The 26,412-nt window shown below is 42.0% G+C and overlaps 1 protein-coding gene across 1 annotated transcript in view; it reads left to right on the plus strand.

Moving 5' to 3' along the window:
* Positions 1-26,412, plus strand: part of ttc6 (tetratricopeptide repeat domain 6) — a 212,846-nt gene that overhangs the window by 84,201 nt on the left and 102,233 nt on the right. The window contains exons 14-16 of the mRNA XM_043698490.1: positions 548-684; positions 4,146-4,315; positions 10,493-10,613. Coding sequence (XP_043554425.1) covers positions 548-684; positions 4,146-4,315; positions 10,493-10,613 — 428 coding nt within the window. The remainder of the gene's footprint in view (positions 1-547; positions 685-4,145; positions 4,316-10,492; positions 10,614-26,412) is intronic.

A 26,412-nucleotide genomic window follows, 5' to 3' on the forward strand; every position in this document is an offset into this window, starting at 1 on the left:
TGGGTATATGAATAGGAAAGGTCTAGAGGAATATGGGCCAAATGCTGGCAAATAGGACTTGGTCAGATTGGGATGGCTGGTTGGCATAGACGAGTTGGACCAAAGGTCTGTTTCCCGGCTATATGACTCCATATGATTTTAGTCACCAGTTATTTTAAATAGTCAGAAAATCATGTGGAAAATATACCCAAATTTCTGATGCAGGCTTTCAGTTGATGAGGCTCCCCAGTACAAAGTTAGAAACATGCCATAATGGACTAATTTATTCAAAGTGCAATTCAAACATGGTAAGCATAGAAGCTTTATGAAACAGAAAATTAATGATGATTACACTTTTTTGAAACAGAATACTTTGGAATGAGGGTGCAAGATTACTTTAAAAAGAAACCCTCTGAACTTATCACTTCTCTAAAAATTGTTTATTCATAGAATATAGTACTATGTATATAATATATTTGGATGCTAAATTAGTTGACCAATTACTGATCGAAATATGCAAAAATACCATGATTCAGATACCATGTATTTTTTATATATTTTATTGTAGGCTTTTAGTTTGAACCCAAAAAGAACAGATGCTTTGATGAAACGTGCTTTATATTATTTTGAGAATTCCACCTGGCAGTTAGCAATTCAGGATCTTACAACACTAATCAAACAGGAACCTGGCAATGCTAAAGCCAGGTAAGTTACAATAGAATTTTAAAAATGCATTTAAACATTAGTCAAATAATCAACTGTACCTAGGAACTCAGATTCTGGATTAGTGGTGCTGGAAGAGCGCAGCAGTTCAGGCAGCATCCAAGGAGCTTCCTAGGAGCTGCCAATGTGATTAATTTCCACTAGAGTTCTTTTAATCACTTGCTATAAGATTTTTTGGAAGATTGGTTGAAACTTGGAGTATTGTCTTAAGTGGTTTCTCAGTATTTTTTCTGCAGATCATGGTTCAAAGAGCAAAGGATGGTAACTATTTATTAAGGAGAAAGTGAGGTCTGCAGATGCTGGAGATCAAAGTTGAAACTTTATTGCTGGAATAGCACAGCAGGTCAGGCAGCATCCAGGGAACAGGAGATTCGACGTTTCGGGCACAGGCCCTTCTTCAGGAATGAGAAGGGCCTGTGCCCGAAACGTCGAATCTCCTGTTCCCTGGATGCTGCCTGACCTGCTGTGCTGTTCCAGCAATAAAGTTTCAACTAACTATTTATTAAAACCAGCAGGATGTACTAGATGCCATAAGATTGTAAAATAATGCTGAATATTTGTAATAAAGCTTTTTTGTACATTAAAAATGTATGATTGTTGTTACTTATATAACCTTTAATGCACTAGTAGTTAAAATGATTATGATTTTAAAAACTTGCTGAATTTTAAGTATTGTTTTAAAGAAAACTTCATCCTGGTAAAGCTTTCTTCTTTTCCAGGAGGGAAGTGCAATGTTTTTTGAGACAGAAGCAATACAGGAGAGTTTATAATTTGTTTAAAATTGCTCTTAGTCATCATCAGTTACAAATCACACAATACCAGGTTATGGTCCAACAGGTTTATTTGGAAGTACAAGTTTTGATTTTTAACTTTGATTTTGTGATTTTTAACTTTGTCTATCCCAGTCCAACACCAGCTCTCCACATCATCATCAGTTACAGCAAAGTAATCTCTGATACATCTGCTCTTCCCAATGGCTATACAATAGGCCCTACAAGACCCTTCATATAAATGTTACATAAGGGCTCAACAGTGATAATTTCCTTCTCATAACAGCTAAATATTCATCCAATTTTCACTCTGAAGAGTGAAGAAAAGAAGTGAGGTATCACTGGGTTGGAGGGAGGCTAGATGCAGTAAAAACTAAGGGCAGAATTTCTCTGTTTCCTTGATCAACATGGGCAATGGTGAGAATTGTGAGAAAATATGACAAGAATGAAAGAAAATTAATGTCTCTTCATCAACTTGTCCTTGAATGTTACATGAACAATGTCCTCTTCCATCTTCATCCGTCAAAGTTAGCAAAGGGAAACCACGAGCCTCAACCATTATCATGGCTGTACTTGCATCAACTCAGACTGCACTTTAGCTTTTCAGAACTTCACTTTGGAGAACAGAGGAATTTCTGATTCACATGCTCCTGCCAGGCTGGGTTGTGCACACAGGAATGCAATCATCCAATTACGTCTGTACAGGATTCATCTTATGACTCTTAGCTTCATTTCTTAGTGCTCATTTACTTTCTGCACATTTGGATTTGTAGAGCTTTTTAGCCAGAAAGCAAGAATGTGGAGAAGAATGTGATTGACAGTTATAGAGTGGAGTTGCTGCATGCAATAGTCAGATCGATAGCCAACAAGCTTTGGTGAAATATGTCTGTGGTGGCAGAACTAGGGTGAGTGTGAATTATCAGAGAGAAAGTGTGGCCCTTGCCCTTGTAGAACACAGCACATCACTGACCATTTTCCTGTATTGCTGTGCATTTTGTCTGATCTTCCCTCATCTTCAAATGTTTTCCTAAAGTCTGCTTGTTTTTCAATGTCAAGTCATTAAAAGACATTTCCTGCAGATAAGCATCCAAATTATCCTTGGTAAAAATTGATTTCACCTCAAATTCACAATATATATCAATGTTTTGGAAGTGGGGAACCAAACACAATATTTCCAAATTTGTGGATGAAAAACAGCTAACTGGATGTGTACATTTTGAAGAAGATGTAAAGTTGCTTCAGGAGGATTTTTACAGGCTTAGTGAATGGGCAAGAACATGGCAGATGGAATATAATATGGAAACATGTGAGATTATCCTCTTTGATAGGAAAAACAAGTGTACAATGTACTTTTTAAATGGTAAGAGATTGGAAGGTGTAGTTGTATGAGAGGACTGGGTGCCCTTGTCAATGCTACTAACAAGCAAGTGCAGCAAGATATTAGGAAGGCTAATGGATTGTTGGCCCTTTCATGCAAGAGGATGTGATTGGGAGCAGTGAAGACTTGCTTCACTTTTATGGGAGCTGAGTTAGATCACATCGTGAGGACTGTTCAGTTTTGATCACTTTGCCTCAGGAAAGATATTTTGTGGATCAAGGAATCCTTGATCTCTTTAGTGTTGAAGGTAAGGATGGACGAGACAAGGGCAAGGGACTTAAAAAGATATTTTAGGTAGAGAAAAGAAGCAGAGTTATATTTGCATTTCAGGTTCCATGGAATAAGTGAACGTTTTTTTCATAAATGAGAGTATGATTTAATAATGTCAGTTTGTAGTTGAGTCAGACCTGATAGTAAATGGCTAAAACAGTTGGTCACCTATTATCCATTCATACTTGCATCACTCAGACTTAAGGAAGTGGAAATAAAGGCTGATCCTGATGAAATGACCAGGTAAGCAAGAGTAATCTAATCTGGATGAAGGTGTCAAATGTGGAGCTGAGAGCGGTTAAGCAGATCACTAGCTACAGAAATGTTATCATGAATGGAGGGCCAAAGCTAAACAGTTGTGACTTTGGAAGTTCAGTTGTAAATGACTTGGAAGATGAATTAGAAGGGAGATATTTCTAACATTCAGTTTAGGTGGATAGGTTTCCCCAAAATAAAATGAAAATCATTGCTTCCAACCCCCACATCAAAGCCTGCACATTTGCCACAAATTTTATCCTCTTTCTTGCACACAGTTCAAACTGAATCAGACTGTTTCTAACCTTAGCTGTCATAACTTACTCAAACCTCCACTGCTATCCCAATCTATCTGAAACCCTTGTCCATGATGTTGTCACCTCCAGAATGACTGTTCCAGTATACTCGAGACTGAATTGCATCCACTGCCTTCTGTGGCTTTTAGCTCATTCAAAGCACTGCTGCCCACATCCCATTGCACATAAGGCAATGCTACAGCTGGGATTGTTATCTCCTGTACTTTGGGATAGCCTGGAGTCAGTCTTTGGGTGGAGACAGAGGTGGGCTGATGCTGAGGTGGCCAGTTTCTGTATTTGCAGCGATACCGACCCTGTTCTGCAGATCAAATCACCTTCACCATCCTATCTTTTGGCCGTAATCCACCCTTCCCCTTCCACCCTTGAAGGATAGACACATGCATGATCGACCTATTCATTTCCAGGTATCCTGTTATGATTCACAGTAATGTTTCTTCAAATTTTCCATGTTAGGATTTATCGTGGACAGGCATATACGAAACAAGGAATGCACAAGGAAGCAATTGAGGATTTGTTTACTGCTATCCACTTGGATCCCAACAACTGGGTGGCTTTCTATCACAGAGGCTGCTTGCTGAGAAAGATTCAACCACAGCAAGCTCTACAGGACTTCAGTGTTTCAGGTATAATGCAGACTTAAATATGCGAATGGTTATACAAATATTTGCAGAAGTGGATTTTTCCAATAGTTACATTTGTGACTAAAGCCAAAAATGTCAAATGTTTATAGTTTTATGTAAGTTATTTTTTACACAAATGTTATTGATTGCAAGAAAATAGACTGTGGCGTTCTCTGGTCAAATAAGCTAGGCAAAAGTGAGGAGTGCAGATGCTGGAAATCAGAGTTTAGATTGGTGGGGATGAAGGTGATAGGTCAGAGAGGAGGGTGGAGCGGATAGGTGGGAATGTAGATTGGCAGGTAGGACAGGTCATGAGAACAGTGCTGAGCTGGAAGGTTGGAACTGGGGTTTGTGGGGCGAGGGGAAATTATGAAACTGGTGAAGTCCACATTGATGCCCTGGGGTTGAAGTGTTCCAAGGCGGAAGATGAGGCGTTCTTCCTCCAGGCATCGGGTGGTGAGGGAGCAGCGGTGGAGGAGGCCTAGGATCTGCATGTCCTTGACAGAGTGGGAGGGAGAGTTGAAATGTTGGGACACAGGGCGGTGTGGTTGATTGGTGCGGGTGTCGAGACCGCATCGGGAGCAACGGATACAATAAATGATATTAGTGGATGTGCAGGTAAAACTTTGATGGATGTGGAAGGCTCCTTTGGGGCCTTGGATGGAGGTGAGGGAGGAGGTGTGGGCGCAGGTTTTGCAATTCCTGCAGTGGCAGGGGAGGGTGCCAGGATGGGAAGGTGGGTTGTTGGGGGACGTGAACCTGACCAGGTAGTCACAGAGGGAACAGTCTTGCGGAAGGTGGAAAGGGGTGGGGAGGGAAATATATCTCTGGTGATGGGGTCCATTTGTAGGTGGCGGAAATGTCAGTGGATGATGTGGTTTATGCGAAGGTTGGTAGGGTGGAAGGTGAGCACCAGGGGGGGTTCTGTCCTTGTTACAGTTAGAGGGGTGGGGTTTGAGGGCAGAGGGGCCGGATGTGGATGAGATACATTGGAGGGCATCTTCAACTACGTGGGAAGGGAAATTGCGGTCTCTAAAGAAGGAGGCCATCTGGTGTGTTCTGTAGTGGAACTGGTCCTCCTGGGAGTAGATACAGCGGAGGTGGAGGAATTGGGAATACAGATGGCATTTTTGCAGAAGGTAGGGTGGGAAGAGGTGTAATCCAGGTAGCTGTGGGAGTCAGTGGGTTTGTAAAAAATGTCAGTGTCAAGTTGGTAGTCCTTGATGGAGATGGAGAGCGAGGTGTCAGAGATGGTCCAGGTGAATTTAAGGTCAGGGTGGAATGTGTTGGTGAAGTTGATGAACTGCTCAACCTCCTTGCAGGAGCACGAGGTGGCACTGATGCAGTCATCAATGTAGCGGAGGAAGAGGTGGGGATTGCTGCCAGTGTAACTACGGAAGATGGACTGTTCTACGTAGCCGACAAAGAGACAGGCATAGCTGGGGCCCATACGGGTTCACATGGCTACCCCTTTGGTCTGGAGGAAATGGGAGGATTCGAAGGAGAAATTGTTAAGAGTGAGGACCAGTTCAGCCAAACGAATGAGAGTGTCGGTGGAAGGGTACTGTTGGGGATGTTGGGAGAGGAAAAAACGGAGGGCTTGGACGCCCTGGTCACGGCAGATGGAGGTGTAGAGGGATTGGATATCCATGGTGAAGATGAGGCGTTGGGGGCCGGGGAAACGGAAGTCTTGGAGGAGGTGGAGGGCGTGGGTGGTGTCTCGAATGTATGTGGGGAATGTGGGGACTCTAATCTAAACTCTGGTCAAATAAGCTGTTAATGGTAAGAGATGCTGATCTTGATGAACATTTAGTTATCAAGGATTCTCAGGAGCATGTGGTAATGCGTATTCCAGAATGATGTCTGCTAGTGGGCCTTTCCATCTTCCTGCTTGTGGATGCTGGATTGCTATTAGATCATTTGATTTAAATATGGACTTTGGAAACCTGCACCATTTCAAACACATCAGGCACTGCCACCTTGCAGGGTCTGAAAAATCCTGTTCTAAATGCGAGAGAGTGAGTTATGGTTTTGTTACCCCTTTGGTCCTTTTATAAAAGGACTAAAAATGTCTTTTGAGACTTAATTTTTTTTGGCCAACTTACATTATTGCAGTGCAAATCCTGAGGTAGGAGTTCTTCTGTAGGAATAGCAAACTATATTTACTACCACTATTTCTACAGGTTTCTGAAAGTTTAAGTTTATCAGGGTTTTGTAGCAGGCAATCCTGTCTTTGGCCTCACTTTCTCCTGACCAAAGGCTCCATCCGTTTTGAGATCATTTCAACAAAATAATTTAGGAAGACAACTAAATAGGTTAGGGAAGACTAGACATTACACATGCATTTGATGTATGAGCAAAGATAATTGATTATTTTTCTTGGTTATTCTTTGAGAGAATAATAGACCCATGGAAACACTTACATGGTGAATGCTCTTCTATATCTTTTGTGTGAAAGCTGAATCAGTTCCTGGTTAGGATGAAGAAGGTTGGTTTAAATTCAAAAACGGTGCCAGAAGCAGAGAGTAGGCATAAATGGATCATTTTCAGATTGGCACACACAGTGCCAAAGAAATTGGTGCTGGGGTTAAACTATTTACTGTATATATCAATGACTTGAATGAAGGGACTGAATATCTGTTTGTTAAAATTTGCTGATGACATGATGAGAGGTTTCAAAGTAAGTTATGAAGAGGACATAATAAGTCGGCGAAGTGATATCGATAGATTAAGTGAGTGAGCAAAGATTTAGCAGATGATGTATAATGTAGGAAAATGTGAACTTGTCTACCTTCGCAGGAAAAATTAAAAAATAACAGCATATTATTGACATAGAGAGAGACTGCAGAATTCTGCTTTACAGAGGGAACTTGATGTCCTGGTACGTGAAACACAAAAAATTAGCATGCAGATTAGGAACCCAAATTAAATTTTGTCATTTAATGCAAATGGAGTGGAATATAGAGGAAGTGATGTTTTGCTGTGGTCATATAGGATTTTGATGAGACCATGCCTAAAATACCCAGAAATATTTTGTTTTGTTCCTGAAGAAAGGCTAAAATTGCATTAGAAACATTGCAGGGAAGGTTCACTTTAACTGATGAAGTGTTTATCTTAAAAGGATAGGATGGATTGTTTGGTCCTATCTCCAATGGAATTTAGAGGATTTAGAGGTGATTTCACTGAAACATGTAAGATCAAAAGTGAACCCGTTAGGTAGATGATCTAGAACCAGGGGAAACAATTTACAACTCAAGGTTCTCTCATTTAAGGTAGAGATGTGGAGAAATCTTTGTGGGTCTGTGGAATTCTCTTCCCCAGAAAGCAGTGGAGGCAGAGTCATTAAATATTTTAAATTCAGCAGGAGATGGATTCTTGACTAACAAAGGAACCAACAGGTATTAGGGGTACACAGGAAACTAGAGTTAGGGCTAGTTATTGAATGGTGAAGCAGATTGGAAGTGCTGAATGGCCTTCTGCTGTTCCTAATTTGTACGTTTGTATGATCTATTTAGATTTCCAGAAAGCCTTTGACAAGATGCTATACAAGAGGCTGGTAAGTAAGATAAGAGCCCTTGCTATTAGGGACAAGGTACTGGCATGGATAGAGGATGCCTGAATAGGAGATAGATGGAGGCAGAAGGCAGAGAGGAAGGGTAAAGCATTTTTCAGGATGGCAGTCAGTGACTAGTGGAATTCCACAGGGGTCAGTGTTGTCAGAAATTCATTGAGATGACAATATAAAAGGATAAAATAAAAACATTTGCTGAGCATAGATTATAAAATATTTTTTCGTTTATTCTTGGGATGTGCACATTGCTGTTTAGCAGCATTTTATTGCCATCCCAGCTGCCCTTGAGAAGGTGGTGGTGAGCTGCCTTCTTGAATCACTACAGTGTACAGGTTGCAGGTAGACCCACATTGCCATTAGAGAAGGAATTCAAGGATTTTGACCCAACAACAGTGAAGGAACAGCAATATATTTCCAAGTCAGGACTGTGAGTGGCTTGGAGGGGAACTTGCAGGAGACGGTGTTCCCATGTATATGCTGCCCTTGTCCTTCCAGATGAAAGTTGTCATGAGTTTGGAAGGTGCTATCTAAGGATCTTTGCTGAATTTCTGCAGCGCCCCTTGTAGATAGTAACACTGCTACGGCTGAGCATCGGTGGTGGAGGGAGTGGGTGGACATGATGTGATGCCAATTTACTTGGCTGCTTTATCCCGGATGATGTCAAGCTTCTTGAGTGCTGTTGGAGCTATGCCAATCCAAACAAGTCCGAGTATTCCATCACATTCCTGGCTTGTGTCTTGTAGATAGTTGACAGGCTTTGGGGAATCAGGAGATGAGTTACTTACTACAGTACTCCTAGCCTCTGACCTGCTCTGGTAGCCACTGTGTTTATGTGACAAGTCCAGTTGAGTTTCTGGTCAATGGTAACCCTGAGGATATTAATAGTGAGGAATTCTGTGATGGTAACCAATTTAATTTAACAAGGGCGGCACGGTGGCACAGCAGTTAGCACTGCTGCCTCATAGCACCAGAGACCCGAGTTCAATTCCCGCCTCGGGCAACTGTCTGTGTGGAATTTGCACATTCTCCCCATGTCTGCGTGGGTTTCCTCTGGGTGTTCCAGTTTCCTCCCACAGTCCAAAGATGTGCAGGTTAGGTGAATTGATCATGGTAAATTGCCCATAGTGTAAGTGAAGGGGTAAATGTAGGGGAATGAGTCTGGGTGGGTTGCTCTTGGAGGGTCAGTGTGGACTTGTTGGGCCGAAGGGCCTGTTTCTGCATTGTAAGTAATCTAAAAACTTCATTGAATGTCAAGGGGCAGTGATTAGAGTCTCTTACTGGAGGTGGTCATTGCCTTTGCGTTGCATCTGGATAGTGTCCAGATCTTGTGGCATTTGAACATGGACTGCTTCAGAATTGGAGAAGTTGTGAATAGTGCTGAATATTGTGTAATCATTGGCACACATCCCCACTTCTGACCTTATGATGGAGGTAAGGTCATTGATGAAGCAGCTGAAGATGGTTGGGCATAGGATACTGCCCAGAGGAACTCCGACAGAGATATCCTGGAGCTGAGATGACTGACTTCCAATAACCATGGCCATTTTTCTCTGTGCCAGGTATGACACCAACCAGTGGAGGGTTTACTTCCATTAGCCATTGATTCCAGTTTGCTAGGGCTCCTTGACACTCAGTCAAATGCAGCCTTGTTATCAAGGGCTGTCATTCTCAATGCACCAATCATACGGAAGGGGCCCTTGAGCCTATCGAGTCCGTACTGTCAAAAATATACTACTACCCATACTAGTCCCAATTTTCCGCACTAGATCCATACCCTTGAATGTTATGACAGTTCAAGTGCTCATTCAAGTATCACTTAAAGGGTGTGAGCTTTCCTGCCTCAATTACCCTCCCAGCAGTGCATTCCAGACCCCACCACCCTCTGGGTGAAAAGAGTTTTCCTGAAATGCCATCTAAACTTCCTGCCTTTCACCTAAAGTTATGCCCCGTTGTTATTGACCCTTTGACTAAGGGGAACAGATCATTTCATGTTGGAGAGTGGAGGACCAGAAAGTAGCAAATACACAAGAAGGCAGGATTAGAAGAGGGAGTGGAATGGGATAGGAAGAAACTTCCAGAGAGGTGTTTTGTATCACTGAAAAGAAGCAAAAAGATTTCTTGTTTAGATGTGATATGGAAAAAAAAATACTGATCTGATTGTTGTGATAAAACAAATCAACTCATTTTTGTAAGAAGAGAAACAAATCCACATTGATGAGAAATGTTCTTCTCCTATCAGTTTCTGAGGTAACCTTACACAGGTGGGAGAAGAATATGGGACATGTTTGACACTTTGACACCTTGTCTCCCTTCAATCTTACATTCATTCTTGCTGAAAGTCATGCTATATGCTCTCCCACACATAGGTTATGCACCTCTCAGTTTGTTGAAGAAATACCAATCTTCGAAACCCACTGTGATCCTGCAAACTTTACTGGAATCAGTGGAATAGTGGCATGTGCATCTCTGCACTGTCACCCCTTCACTTTTTTCACCGATATGTCTAAATGCTGCATAGAAATCTTAGAATTAAAGTAACTAATAAACAAGACAGACTTTTCATTTGATATAATAGTTTGATTAACAAGCTTATCTCCCTTTCTTTACAGTGCTTATCAATGAAGATGTTGAGAATTTGGAATCATTTTTGCATCGTGGTATTTTGTACACTGAACGTGGCGAGTGGCACGCAGCAATATATGACTTTGAAAGCGTACTCAAGCTTGACAGGTACACTGTTTGAACCTTCTTCCATTGTTAATCACTTAGCTGATTGTATCAGAAAAGTAATAAGACATCATTTCTGAACTATATCTACAGGCATGTACAATTAATTCTTACTGTTCATATAAGCCATGGGGTTTGTATAAAGCTACATATGGACTATATACTGGTGAATCCTGTCACCAAGTGAATGCTCTGTTCAGATAATGCCTTCCTGGAATGTGTTTAGGTGAAGCTGATTGTGTTTGCTGTAGATAATCGATGCGTTGTTGGTTCAGGATTTCCTCTCCTCTGTCTTTACTCTCTGCCTCTGACAATAATTTCTTTAGAAGAAACTGCACCATTTTGTTTTAATTTAGTGACACCAGGTGTAACAGTTCTGGCTGAGCTGCTCCCAGGACTTGAGGTCAACCATAAATCTCCCCTGTGAGGCCTTCGGAATGGCCTTGTAATATATCCTTTGATAAGCGAATGTCAGGCACTTAGACTACATCATCAGTCCAGCTTAGCCCAATTTATAATGTGGCCCATGTAGCATACCACTTTGACAAAGGCACTTGTATAGGGATCCTTGTGTGCACCAGAAACAACTCATTTGGTGCCATCCTAAGTCGCGTCTTTTAGGTGATATGATGCCCATTTGCCAAATTGGGATCACACACGTCCATTGTACAAATTTATCCAGTGGACCCTGTGTGATCCAAATTTGGCTGTCACTGCAGAAAGACAAATATATCATCTGCAGGGTTAGCCAAGCAGCAGCATTATTTAGGGTCACTTAAAGAGTTATAGATGAGCTGCTTTTGACATACCTTTTCTTGTGGGCTAAGTTTGGTGAAGTATTGTGTTTTTGGAGTTGGCTTTTGGTAGTTGGTTCTTTCAGGCAGGAAAAACAGATGAATACCTCAAACACAGGTATATTGTGGCAGTGCATCTTGGTCTACAAATCAACCAGGACGTGGAGTCAAGGACGTATGGGAGGACACTGGCTTCTTCCATGATCCGCTGTTCAGTTGTGGTGACTGAGCTGACTTCTCCTAGAATACTCCTCAGTGATGTCTCTCTGCCACCCTCTGTTTGGCTGAGATGCATTAGCAATGGTGGTGGTAGACATATGAGTGTTGGCATACCGACAAAGAACTAAAGGTTCATCCTCCACTGCTTCTGGTGCTACTCCCAGGAGTGGGGCACTCTGCAATAATAACAATATGCTGGAGGGCAGATTTCTGTATTGCTGAGTGAGCCTGCAAACCCTTTTGAACAATGAATTAGCAATGATAGTAGCAGTCAGAGCTAGCATGGTATTTGCATGCATCTCTATGACTGCAGTCTGGACTTCCATTTGCAGGACTGAAGTATTGGGAGTTTTTCACTCATGCTGCAGTGGATGTTGAAAAGAAGGCCCACAAATAGTCAGGTCTGCAGGTGCAGTTATAAAATTGGCAACCACTTTCACGGTGGAAAGAATGGAAGCCAATGTTGTTGGATGCCATCTATCATGTTGGAGCCAGATAGCTGCATCCTTCCTGATGGGCTCTATTGTGGGTTTGCCAATGCACCAAGCATCTCAGAGTGATCTATAGTCTGCATTTTCTGCTATCCTGCCTTAATGAATTCCTCATCTTAATTCATAATAGCAGAATTCGACTGTGACCTAGCTCACCACATTTCCCCACCATCCCCTGCAAAAAAAAACACATGAACCATCCATTTTCCCTGGCCTGGCTGCAGCCAACTTACAACCAGTGACCCATCACTAAGTGGTTAGAGACTTGAAATATAGCAGAGAACTGTAACACGTTATTATCTTCATTTATCTCAGCAGAATGAAATTCTGTGGAGTCTGTTGCCATACGCTCTGTGATGTGGAGCACCAATCCTCCATTATGATGTGGAGATACAGATTGGACTGAGGTGGGCAAAGTCAGAAGTCATACCACGCCAGGTTATAGTCCAGAGGGTTCATTTGAAATCACAAGCTTTCGGAGAGCTGCTCCTTCATTAGGTGAAGTCACTTCACCCAGCAAAGGAGTAGTGTTCTGAAAGCTTATGATTTCAGATAAACCCTCTGGCCTATAACCTAGTGCCATGTGACTTCTGACTTCCTCCATGATGGAGGGTGTAACTGTGGCAGCACTCCTTTCCTGCTGCAAGTGTCACATTATATCTGGATGTTGTGTCTGCCGTAGATGAAACCTGGAAAGGTGATGAGAGTTTGGTAATGGATTGTCATCACTGGAAGCTGTATGTGTGAATGGGAGTGTGTGAATATTAGGCCTGAGTCCTACATGCTGCTAAAAGCAGCCAAGTGAGTAATGAGGATGTGGTGCATTGAGCAGCAAAAGACACTCTTAATTTGGTGAGTATGGGCCATCTTCTTCCACTCCCTTCTGAGTGTTTTGCTACACTTACAAGGAAATGTTATATTTCCTTCTATTCACTGTAACTGCTCCCTACCGAGCAATATTGGTGAAATTTGGTGCCTTCTCCATTTGGGTGGTACTCTACTTTCCTTCCTCTTTAATATTCTGTTTCAGTTATTGTCATTTTTAAGAGTTGCAGTGCCATCCTATGTTAGGTGGAATAGACTTACCATTAATAGCTGAAGGCTAGCTGGACATGTATTATCTTTGCGTGATCTTGGGCCCCCAGCCTCCATTGTGCAGGGAGGTAGCCAGCAATGTGGGTCATGCCCAAATCATGGTAGTGAGGAGGCAGCACAAAGTTTAGCTGTTGCTTCCCTCAAACAAAACTGGCACTTACACATCAGGAATCATAACCCGCACAACCAGTTAACAGCACAGGCATGTCTTAAGCTCAAATTTCTAAATGTGACATTTGTACTTTATCTGCTATATCACTGTCAAATATGAGTTAATTTAATGACAAATAAGTCCAAGAAAATGTTAGCATGCAAGTGGATGAAGGTCTGTCCTGGGTATGAAGAACTGAATTTTGAAATAGTATGTACATTTATTTTATGTGATTATGTGAAGGAAAAGTTTCATGAGCCATGACTGAGTAGAGTAATTGTTTTCTTCACAAAAGTATCTTCCAGTTTTCCTTCTTCCTTAAAACACCTATGCCCAGTAGATTACTGAAACATTAAGAATTTGTGGGAGAAAAATAAATTAGACTTGTAAAGAGGTATTGGGATCACAATATTGTGATTAAATCCCATCTCTTCACAGTAAAAGGTAAGGTAAAGTCGCCATAATCCCAGAGGACTACAGGGTTGCTCTCTCATTAGACAGAGATGACATGGTGGTGGGTTTAAATTGAGGGTCACCGTGCCTCAGGTGAGGGGTGAGTGAAAAGGCAGGGCCTTGATGGTAATCTCAGCCGGTGTGGGAATTGAACCCATGTTGTTGTTCTTCATGGGGATGCAGGCATCACATGAATTTTGTGTTGCCAACAAACTTAAATAACAGCACTATGCTAATTGTGCTGTTAAGTAGAGGGATGCCTGAGCAGAGGGCACACGATTGTGTGAGGCTACCACCATTTCAAATTAATTACACTACTTTCAGTCAAACAGCACCCCTTAAAAGCAAGATGTGTGTTGGTTGCAGCAGGAACTGGAACTGGTTCAGAAAGAGCTAATGGATTTGGTCCAACAGATCAGATGTATATCTAAAATTTGTCCAACATATTGCTGGAGGTCTTGCAGGAGGTGAATAGAAGGAAAGAGGTCCTTTGTCACTCAATGACCATGGTGTCCTCCAGACAGACACTATGAAAGTAATAAGAATATTAATTCCATTATACAGCCCCAAAACCCTGGATCTATTGTCACAAAAGGTTCAAAGACTATGGCTGGTTAAGGTTAGTGAATGCAAATACACATGCCGTACATTCACAAGTGACTTCTAGCCTTGCTGGAATTGATGCATTAGAACATCTCGTCATTCACCTATTAACAGCCTTTTTCAATCATGACTCAAACTTTGCATTTCTCATCTTATGCCACTGTGACATGCACTGGTAGCTATTCAGCCAAAGCAGGGACTTTATTAAAACACATTGCACACTCATTAACACACCTTGTGAATGCCCCCATAGAAAGGTAGGCTCTAGCCATGATTGGAAAGGACACAACTGAGACCATGACCAGCAGTGGACTGAAACTGTTGAGCTGACAGTTTGTTCCTTTCAAACAACCTTGTTGCATTTTATCCACAATATTTTAAGTTTTATTTGTTGTAGCTCTGATAGGAGGAGTCTACATACTTTAGAAGTAATGTAGGAAGAAGATTTGCAAGTAGAATCACTAGGTCCAAGTGTCCTGCACCAGAATGGAGGGAAATCACAGCACAGATTCCATCCCAGTGGACTGTGGATTTGCTCACAAATCTTTTCTCTAGTGAGGACTCAGATGATGACGTTGGTGGATGGCTGATAGAAAAACACTAATGGGCATGCATAATGAAAGGCTTGGTGCAATGACAAGCCTGCCAGTATAACTAGTAAGAAACATAGAGTAATCCTGCACCAGCTTGACAGGCCTATGTTCAGAACCTTTCCAGTGTGGAAGTGGTTCCCAACTCCACGAGAACAGTTACACACTCCACCATGGTGCAGCATTCCCAGTGTCCCTGCTTCCATTGCCAATACAGCAGAAACTGTCCAGTATCTGCATTGTACTAAAGTCAAGAAATCTCAGCTTGTTGCCGTGCTGATTCAGGCTGCTGCCAGAACTCTGATACCAGGATTCAAAGTGACTTGCCAGGTCTCACATGGTCCTGCAGTCAATGCTGCAGCAGATTAATAAGCTGCTTTAAAATATGTTCCCAGACTGGTGGCAGTCTCAATGTTGAAAACATTGGAGCTCCGATCATTGCCACTGCATCAGTGTCTTTGCTGTTGCCTTTAGGTCAGTCAACTTAGTCTTCTGCAGCTCATTCTAGGGTAACGCAGTGGAGGCTGGACCTTGTAGATCCATAACAGGGCATTCTGCAAGGCCATCTGCAGTCACCCAGAGTAAAAGTCTATAGCCTTCCACTAATATCACACTGCACGGGATAACTGGACCAGGTAAAAGCACCCATAAGGCAGCCACTAAGGGAAAGTTGCTAGGTCACATTTTTTAAGGAATATTGGGTGGGTTGTCAGATAAAATTGGTTTGTATTTGTTATTTTGTGGTGGCTGTTATTTTCAAGGTTGTGTCTAGAGCATGTTATTGTCCATTACAATGAGAAAGCAAGGCATGTGATTGTTAGACATCATGAATTTAGGTTTGTATTCTTTGGAACCAAAGTTAAATCAAGTAATTGCAGAAAGCTAGGTCAGGGAAAAGGTGTTGGTTAACACTGCCCTTTTTCCTACTCTTCTGACTTCTTCTCCACTTCATCCTCCTCCTGCTCTGAGATGCTCATTATATCTCTACTGAAAAGAGCTGTACCTTAATGATGGCCAGGTTGTGGAGGATGAACCAAACCATTATAAATCAGGATACTATCTGCTGAGAGCAAGAAAGCAAGAAGACCATTGCTTCACTCCAAAAAGCTGCTGTTTTGTATAGTAACATGGCTCTCAGCGGCAGCCATGGGTCTGGTCAGGTTGCAGAATGTTATTAGCCATATGTTAAATGGAAGACCCATGTCCCCTGGCAATCATCCTTTGTGCAGACATTGTGGTTCAAATACCAGCAGAGTAAAACCGTCATGTGTGCTGTCAGGATAGTGGGCACATTCATGAGCATGGTGTGCTGAGTATACACTGAGTGGTAACCTTTTCGCTGCTATCCATTTCAGCATTTAGTAGCACCTTCAGCAAATCTACGAGTAAACACTTGATGGCACCATCTGCACATGAAATCTGCAGTTCTGGCAAAAATCACCTGCTTGGTCTTCCTGCTTCATTTGTTCAGAGGGAACACAGTGGCAGTATAGCTTTAAGAATTACTTAGAGTCATTGAAGTGGACAGCATGTAAACAGACCCTTCAGTCCAACTCGGTCATACTGACCAACTATCCTAAATTAATCTAGTTCTTATTTGCCAGCATCCAGCCCATATCCCTCTAAGCCCTTCCTACCCATGTCCCCATCCAGATGCCTTTAAATGTTGTAATTGTACCAGGCTCGAATACTTCCTCTGGCAGTGCATTCCATACACACACCACAGTTTGCGTGAAAACGTTGCCCCTTATGTTCCTTTTAAAATCTTTCCCCTCTCACCCTAAACCTATGCCCCCTAGTTCTGGACTCCTCCACCCCAGGGAAAAGAACTTGTCTATTTATCCTATCCATGCCCCTCATGATCTAATACACCTCTATAAGGTCACCTCTCAGCCTCTGATGCTCCAGGGAAAACAGTCCCAGCCTGTTCAGCCTCTCCTTATAGCTCAAATCCTCCAGCCCTGGCATCATCCTTGTAAATCTTTTCAGAACCTTTTCATGTTCCACAACATCCTTCCAATAGGAAGGAGACCAGAATTGCATGCAATATTCCAAAAGTGGCCAAACCAATGTCCTGCCACAGCATGACCTCCCAACTTCTATACTCAATAAAGGAAAGCATACCAAACATTTGCTTCACTATCCTGTCTACCTGCAACTCGACTTTCAAGGAGCTATGAGCCTGTGCTCTGAGGTCTCTTTGTTCAGCAACACTCCCTCGGACCTTACCATTAAGTGTATAAGTCCTGCTCTGATTTGCTTTTCCAAAATGCCACATCTCGCATTTATCTAAATTAAACTTCATCTGCCACTCCTCAGTCCATTGGTCCATCTGATCAAGATCTCATTATACTCTCAGGTAACCTTGCTGTCCATGACACCTTCAATTTTGGTGTCATATGCAAACTAACTTACCATAACTCCTATGCTCACATTCAAATCATTTACATAAATGATGAAAAGCAGTGGACCCATCACTGATTCTTGTGGCACACCACCGGTTACAGACCTCTGAAAAGCAACCCTCCATCACTACCATCTATCTTCTACCTTTGAGACAGTTCTGTATCCAAATGCTTAGTTCTCCCTATATTCCATGAGATCTAACCTTGCGAACCAATCCCCCAAGATTGGTTGGAAGGAACCTTGTCAAATGCCTTACTGAAGCCCATATAGATCATGTCCACCATTCTGCCTTCTTCAATCCTCTTCGCTACATTTTCAAAAGTTCGTGAGACATGATTTCCCTTGCATACAACCATGCTGCCTATCCCTAATCAGTCCTTGCCTATCCAAATACATGTAAATCCTGTCCCTTAGGATTCCCTCCAACAACATGCCCATGAGCAATATCATACTCACTGGTCTTTGGTCCCTGTCTTTTCCTTACCACCTTTCTTAAATAATGGCACCATGTTAGCCAACCTCTAGTCTTCCGGCACCTCACCTGTGACTATCGATGATCCAAATATCTCAGCAAGGGACCCAGCAATCACTTCCCTAGCTTCCCACAGAGTTCTAGGGTATGCTTGATCATGTCCTGGAGATTTATCTACCTTATGCGTTTAAAACATCTAGCACCTCCTCCTCTGTAATATGGACAATTTAAGATGTCACCATCTACTTCCCCACATTCTATATCTTCCATGTCCTTCTCCACAGTAAAGGCTGATGGAAAATGCTCATTTAGTATCTGCCCCATTTCCTGCGGTTCCCACACATAGCTGCCTTGCTGATCTTTGAGGGGCCCAATTCTCTCGAGTTACCTTTTTATCCTTAACATATTTATAAAATCCCTTTGGATTCTGGTTAACCCTATTTGCCAAAGCTATCTCATGTCTCCCTTTTGTCCTCCTGATTTCCCTCTTAAGTAGACTCCTACTGCCTTTATACTCTAAGGATTCACTGTCTATACCTGACATATGCTTCCTTCTTTTTCTTGACAAAACCTCAATTTCTCTACATCTACCACCCTGACAGGAACAGACTGACTCTGGACTCTTGTTATCTCATTTTTGAAGGCTTCCCATTTTCCAGCTGTCCCTTTACCTGTGAACATCCGCACCCAAACAACTTTTGAAAGTTCTTCCCTAATACCGTCAAAATTGGCCCTCCTCCAATTTAGAACTTCAACTTTTAGATCTGCTCTATCCTTTTCCATCACTGTTTTAAAACTGATAGAATTATGGTTGCTGGTCCCAACCTGCTGCCCCATTGACACCTCAGTCACCGAGAGTAGAGATGTTCAACACGGAAGCAGACCTCTCGGTCCAACCCGTCCATGCTGACCAGATATCCCAACCCAATCTAGTCCCATCTGCCAGCATCCGGCCCATATACCTCCAAACCCTTCCTATTCATATACCCATCCAAATGCCTCTTAAATGTTCCAATTGTACCAGCTTCCACCACTTCCTCTGGCAGCTCATTCCATACTCCTACCACCCTCTTTGTGAAGAAGTTGCCCCTTAGGTCTCTTTTATATCTTTCCCCTCTCACCCTAGACTTATGCCCTCAGTTCTGGACTCCCCGACCCCATGGAAAAGACTTTGTCTATTTACCCTATCCATGCCCGGTCACCCCTCAGCCTCCGACCCTCCAGGGAAAACAGCCCCAGCCTGTTCAGCCTCTCCCTATATCTCGAATCCTCCAACCCAGGCAACATCCTTGTAAATCTTTTCTGAACCTTTTCAAGTTTTGCAACATCTTTCCAATAGGAAGGAGACCAGAATTGCACGCAATATTCCAACAGTGGCCTAACCAATGTCCTGTACAGCTACAACATGCCCTCCCAACTCCTGTACTCAATACTCTGACCAATAAAAGAAAGCATACCAAACACCTTCTTCGTTATCCTATCGACCTGCGACTCCACTTTCAAGGAGCTTTGAACTTGTACACCTCCAATTTTGGTGTCATCTGCAAACTTACTAACTGTACCTCTTATGCTCACATCCAAATCATTTATGTAAATGACAAAAAGTAGAGGACCCAGCACCAATCCTTGTGGCACTCCACTGGTCACAGGCCTCCAGTCTGAAAAACAACCCTCCACCACCAACCTCTGTCTTCTACCTTTGAGCCAGTTCTGTATATAAATGGCTAGTTCTCCCTGTATTCCGTGAGATCTCACCTTGCTAATCAGCCTCATGGGGAACCTTGTCGAACGCCTTACTGAAGTCCATATAGATCACATCTACTGCTCTGCCCTCATCAAGCTTCTTTGTTACTTCTTCAAAAAACTCAATCAAATTTGTGAGACATGATTTCCCACGCACAACGTCATGTTGACTATCCCTAATCAGTCCTTGCCTTTCCAAATACATGTCCCTCAGGATTGCCCCCAACAATGTGTCCACCACCGAGGCCAGGCTCACTGGTCTATAGTTCCCTGGCTTGTCCTTACCACCAGCGGCACCACGTTAGCCAACCTCCAGTCTTCCGGCACCTCACCTGTGACTGTTGATGATACAAATATCTCAGCAAGAGGCCCAGCAATCACTTCTCTAGCTTCCCAAAGAGTTCTAGGGTACACCTGATCAGGTCCTGGGGATTTATCCACCTTTATGCGTTTCAAGACATCCAGCACATCCTCCTCTGTAATATGGGCATTTTGCAAAATGTCATCATCTATTTCCCTACAGTCTATATCTTCCATATCCTTTTCCATAGTAAATCCTGATGCAAAATATTCATTTAGTATCCCCCCCATTTTCTGCAGCTCCACACAAAGGCCGCCTTGCTGATCTTTGAGGGGCCCTCTTCTCTCCCTAGTTACCCTTTGGTCCTTAATGTATTGGTAAAAGCAGTTACACTTTTGTCCTTTATGTATTTGTAAAAACTCTTTGGATTCTTCTTAATTCTATTTGCCAAAGCTATTTCATGCCCCTTTTTGCCCTCCTGATTTCCCTCTTAAGTATACTCCTACTTCCTTTATACTCTTCTAAGGATTCACTCGATCTATCTTGTTTGTACCTGACATATGCTTCCTTCTTTTTCTTGACCAAACCCTCAATTCCTTCAGTCATCCAGCATTCCCTATAACTATCAGCCTCTCCTTTCACCTTGACAGGAATATACTTTCTCTGGATTCTCGTTATCTCATTTCTGAAGGCTTCCCATTTTCCAGCTGTCCCTTTACCTGCAAACATCTGCCTCTAATCAGCTTTTGTAGGTTCTTGCCTAATAGCATCAAAATTGGCCTTTCTCCAATTTAGAACTTCAACTTTTAGATCTGGTCTATCCTTTTCCATCACTATTTTATATCTAATAAAATTATGGTCGCTGGCCCCAAAGTGCTTCCCCACTGACACCTCAGTCACCTGCCCTGCCTTATTTCCCAAGAGTAGGTCTTGCACCTTCTCTAGTAGGTACATCCACATACTAAATCAGAAAATTTTCTAGTATACACTTAACAAATTCCTCTCCCTCTAAACCCTTCTGGGTGGCATGGTGACACAATGGTTAGCACTGCTGCCTCTCAGCACCAGAGACCCAGGTTCAATTCCCATCTCAGGGAACTGCCTGTGTGGAGTTTGCACATTCTCCCCGTGTCTGCGTGGGTTTCCTCCGGGTGCTCCGGTTTCCTCCCTCAGTCCAAAAATGTGCAGATTAGGTGAATTGGCCATGCTAAATTGCCCGTAGTGTTAGGTGTAGGGGAATGGGTCTGGATGTGTTGCTCTTCGGAGGGTCGGTGTGGACTTGTTGGGCCGAAGGGCCTGTTTCCACACTGTAAGTAATCTAAGTAAAAAAAAATCTAATCTAAGTTAACACTATGGCAGTCCCAGTCTATGTTTGAAATGTTAAAATCCCCTACCATAACCACCCTTTTATTCTTACACATAGCTGAGATGTCCTTACAAGTTTGCTTCTCAATTTCCCTCTGACTATTAGGGGTCTATAATACAATCCCAATATGGTGATCATCCCTTTCTTATTTCTCAGTTCCACCCAAATAACTTCCCTGGATGTATTTCCAGGAATATCCTCCCACAGTACAGCTGTGATACTATCCCTTATCAAAAATGCCACTCCCCCTCCTCTCTTGCCTCCTTTTCTATCCTTCCTGTAGCATTTGTAATCTGGAACATTAAGCTGCCAGTCCTGCCCATCCCTGAGTCACGTTTCTGTAATTACTATGATATCCCAGTCCCATGTTCCTAACCATGCCCTGAATTCATCTGCCTTCCCTGTCAGGCCTCTTGCATTGAAATAAATGTAGTTTTATTTATTAGTCCTACCTTGTCCCTGCCTGCCCTGACTGTTTGACTCACTTCTGTTCTCAACTGTACCAGTTTCAGATTGATGTCTTTCCTCACTATCTCCCTGGGTCCCACTCCCCCACCTTACTAGTTTAAATCATCCTGAGCAGCTCTAGCAAGTTTCCCTGTCAGTATATTAGTCCCCTTCTACTTAGGTGCAATCTGTCCTTCTTGTACAGGTCACTTCTACCCCATAAGAGATTCCAATGATCCAAAAATGTGAATCCTTCTCCCATATACCAGCTCCTCAGCCATGCATTCATCTGCTCTATCCTCTTATTCCTGCCCTCGCTAGCTCGTAGCACTGGGAGTAACCCAGATATTACTACTCTCAAGGACCTCATTTTTAAATTCTTGCCTAACTCTCTGTAATCTTCCTTCAAAATCTCAAAAAATAATCAAAACAACAGCAGTTTTCAAAGAGAGAAGAACAGAATTTATTCATCCTACCTTGACCCTGCCTGACCTGACTGTTTGACTCACTTCTGTTCTCAACTGTACCAGTCTCAGATTGAGACTCTTCTCTTCCTATGTCGTTGGTTCCAAAGTGGACAATGACCTCTTGCTGGCCCCTGTCCTCTTTGAGTACATTCCGCACCCTCCCTGAGACATCCTTGATCTTGGCAGCAGGGAAGCAGCACACCATTCTGCTTTTTCGCTGCTGGCCACAGAAACGTCTGTCTGTACCTCAGACTGGAGAATACCCTAACACAATTGATCCCTTGGAACCCGACATATCCCTTGTTGCATTTGAGCCACTCTCAATACCAGAAACTTGGCTGTTTGTGCTACATTCCCCTGAGAATACATCATCCCCTACCTTTTCCAAAACAGTACACCTATTTGAAATGGGTATATCCACAAAAGACTCCTGCACTAGCTGCCGATCTCTCTTACCTTTCCTGGTGTTACCCCATCTATGTTACTATATCTGAGACTTTCCCCCTTCCTATAACTGCCATCCATCACATACTGTTGTTGTTGCAATTTCTTCATCGTTTCTAACTGTCTCTCCAACCGATCCATTCGATCTGATAAGATTTGCAACCAACAACATTTATGGCAGATATAATCTGCAGTAACCCTTAAACTCTCTTTGAACTCCCACATCTGACAAGAAGCACATATCACTCTACTAAAGGCTATTTTTGCTCCTTCACAATCTACAGACCCAGAAAGTAACACCGTCTTATTTCTCTACCATCACTGCCCCAGATTAAATTAATAGTTATGGCTTATATTTTAAGTTTAATCAAGAGACATATCTCCAAAAACATATAATCAAGAAAGAACCCACTGTACTCACTACTGCAGAATTTCTGTAGGCCACACTTAAAACAACAATTAACTTAACTGATTCTGTGCTACGAACTTCACCCAACAGTTCTTCCAATATCAGTTGTGAATTTCACTGTTTGTTAATTTTCCCAGCTGCACTCCGATGTCCAGCGATACATGAATTCAACCAGCAAAGGCAGTGTCAGTTTCTTTTCTCTCTTTCTCTCTCCTGCACTGACCTCACTATGTGCTTCCTTTGTCTGTTCTTCTCCCTTTTAAAACTGCTTTTCTTTTGACTTTTTTTCCCCAAAATTCCAAAACAAATTAACAGCATATAAAACAGTAATTGCTGCTCCTGGAATTTGAGGAAATCACCTCCAGCACCTAAAATACCTCAAAAAAGGAGCAGCTGTTACCTCCAGAAATTTTTCTCATCCTCCATCTTGGATTACCCAGAAACCTTCCTTACCTTATTTCCCAAGAGTATATCAAGTTTTGCTTCTCTAGTAGGTACATCCACATACTGAATCAGAAAATTTTCCTGGACATACTTAACAAATTCCTCTCCAATTAAACCATCTAAACTGCTCTGGCAGTCCCAGTCTATGTTTGGAAAGTTATAATCCCCTACCATAACCACCCTATTATTCTTATAGATAACTGAGATCTCCTTACAAATTTCTTTTTCAATTTTCACTGAGTATTGCGGGGGTCTATAGTACAATCCCAATAAGGTGATCATCCCTTCCTTATTTCTCAGTTTCACCCACATAACTTCCCTCAACATATTCCCAAGAATATCCTCCCTAAGTACAGCTGTAATGTTATCCCTGATCAAAAATGCCACTCCCCCTCCTCTCTTGCCCCCATTTCTATCCTTCCTATAGCATTTGTAACCTGGAACATTTAAGCTGCTAGTCTTGTCCATCGCTGAGTCATATCTCTGTAATTGCTATGATATCCCAGTCCCATCTTCCTAATCATGCCCTGAGTTCATCTGCCTTCCCTGTTAGGCCTCTTGCATTGAAATAAATGCAGTTTGATCTGCCCCGTTCTCTGCTTTGTTCCTGCCTGCCCTGACTATTTGACTTGCACCTTTTTCCAACTGTACCAGTCTCAGACTGATCCCTTTCCTCACTATCTCCTTGAGTCTCACTGAAGATCTCAGACCCCTCAAGAGGGACCTCTTGGTTCGAGATCGGTCAGAAGAATCGACAAATGCGGTCTGTTCAAAAAGCAAGGGTCATTAGTTAATTGAATTAAGGTATCTTAATTCTATCCAGCAACACAGAGGTTAAAGCTTCTGTGTTCCGTGGTGAAGTTGCGCAATTACATTTGAAAATTACACATTATTTATATGTTTTTTTAAGAGATAATACAATCTTAATTACAAGAAAGATCAATCACATACAATAAGGTGACATGATTTAAAGCAAGTTAATCCAATGATATTTTTTGGGAAAGAGTTCTTAATTACAAGAAAAATTCAATCAACTGTAACATGGTGACATGATTGACAACAGGCTAATCCAATGGTATTCTTGGAAAAGAAATCTTATTTACGTAAATTGTCATGCCATGTATCAGTTCAAGGTTAGTTTGAATGGTCAATTAATGTGTCAGTATTCATTTATTGAAAACTCTATTGATCTCTTATCTTTGAATTTCAGCTTAATTCTGCAAATCAGCAGTACAGGTTCATAGGGTTCAATCAGTATTCTCAGCCATTTTATAGTATTCTTTTAAATTGAAAAACTACTTTGTGGTTAATAAAAATCTACATGTACTTGTTGCCTAAATTCAAATTTTAGATCCTTGGGTCCCACCACCACCTCCCCGCGCCCCCACCCCCCTTACTAGTTTAAATTCTCCCAAGCAACCCGAGCAAATCTCCCTGCCAGTATATTAATCCCCTTCCATGTGCAATCTGTCTTTGTTATACAGGTCTTTCCTATTCCAGAAGAATTTCCAATGTTCCAAAAATATTAACTCTTCTCGTCTTCACCAGCTCCTCTGCTCCATTCATTCATTCATCTGCTCCATCCTCCTATTCCTACTCTCACTCGCTTATAGCACCTGGAATAATCCAGATATTACTACCCTCTTGCATAGCCTGCTCTTAGAATCATAGCATCATATAATTGTACATCATGGAAACAATCGCTTTAGTCCAACTAGCCCACGCCAACCATGTTCCCAAACTAACTAATCTAACCTGCCTGTGCTTAGACTTTCTCCCTTCAAAGCTTTCCTATTCACGAACTTATCAAAATGTCTTTTAAATGTTGTAACTGTATCTGCATCCACTACTTTCTCTGGAAGCTGATTCCATATACAAACCACTCTGTGTGAAAAAGTTGCCCCTCATTTCCTTTTCAAATCTTTCTCCTCTCACCTTAAAATATGCCCCCCAGTTTTGAACTCATCCACCCTAGGGGAAAAGGCCCTTGTCACTTTTCACTGCCATTTTCAATGGACAAGCTGAGTGTATGATCCAGTTCTTGTGAAAACATGAGAGCATTGCAAACAATCACTTTTCAAAAAAACACCCATAAACTAGGAAAGTTAATTACACCATTGCAGAGAATGAACAAGAACAATTTAATTCTTTGGGAATAGCTAACTGTAGATTAACAATTTTTGACCTTCAATTTGTGATAGTGGATGCCAATAAAAGAACTATACACCTCATAATTTTGCTTCCATCTAAATGAAAATATTTTCTGACTCAGTTCTGGTTGTCATTCTGAAGGTATAGATGGCTGCTATTTGCCATATGTACTGCTCTGAAAAAGTAGCAATGCATACAGCAGCTGAGGCAGATTTGATTTTGATAACTGAACTGAGGACTGACTGACCATCAGTCTAGATGTGAACTATTTCCTAACAAATCCAATGGATTCATGGTAACAATTAGCACAGCAGCAACACTCACTGCAGCAAAGTTAAATGGAGTATGTCCTCAAGCAATCACCCTTGTTTAGGCTTGGTAGCTCAAGTACCAACACAACAGCAGACTGGTGCAGAGTAAAAACATCCTGCCCAGAGCGATATCGTCCCAGGAACCACCAGACATAAAAACCAGGAAAACAACAACTCACATGTACAACCACTAGAAAACATGAAACGATGGATGGTTGCGCAGGGACAGAAGATGTTGAAATGGACTGAAAAGAATAAACAGTATTCTATTAATGCGTGGCTGTTTTCATATGGTCTATTGTCTTCCAAATTTTAGGGCAAGCAACTTCTTTTCCTTTTATAAAAAGAGTTACGTTTGTTATATGGTACATTGTGGCTTGTTGTACTCATGACTTCCAAAGTCACTTTATATATAAAATTTAAAGAATTTGAGCAGTAACTATTT

Source organism: Chiloscyllium plagiosum, chromosome 10, assembly GCF_004010195.1.
Source record: "Chiloscyllium plagiosum isolate BGI_BamShark_2017 chromosome 10, ASM401019v2, whole genome shotgun sequence".
Taxonomy (NCBI): domain Eukaryota; kingdom Metazoa; phylum Chordata; class Chondrichthyes; order Orectolobiformes; family Hemiscylliidae; genus Chiloscyllium; species Chiloscyllium plagiosum.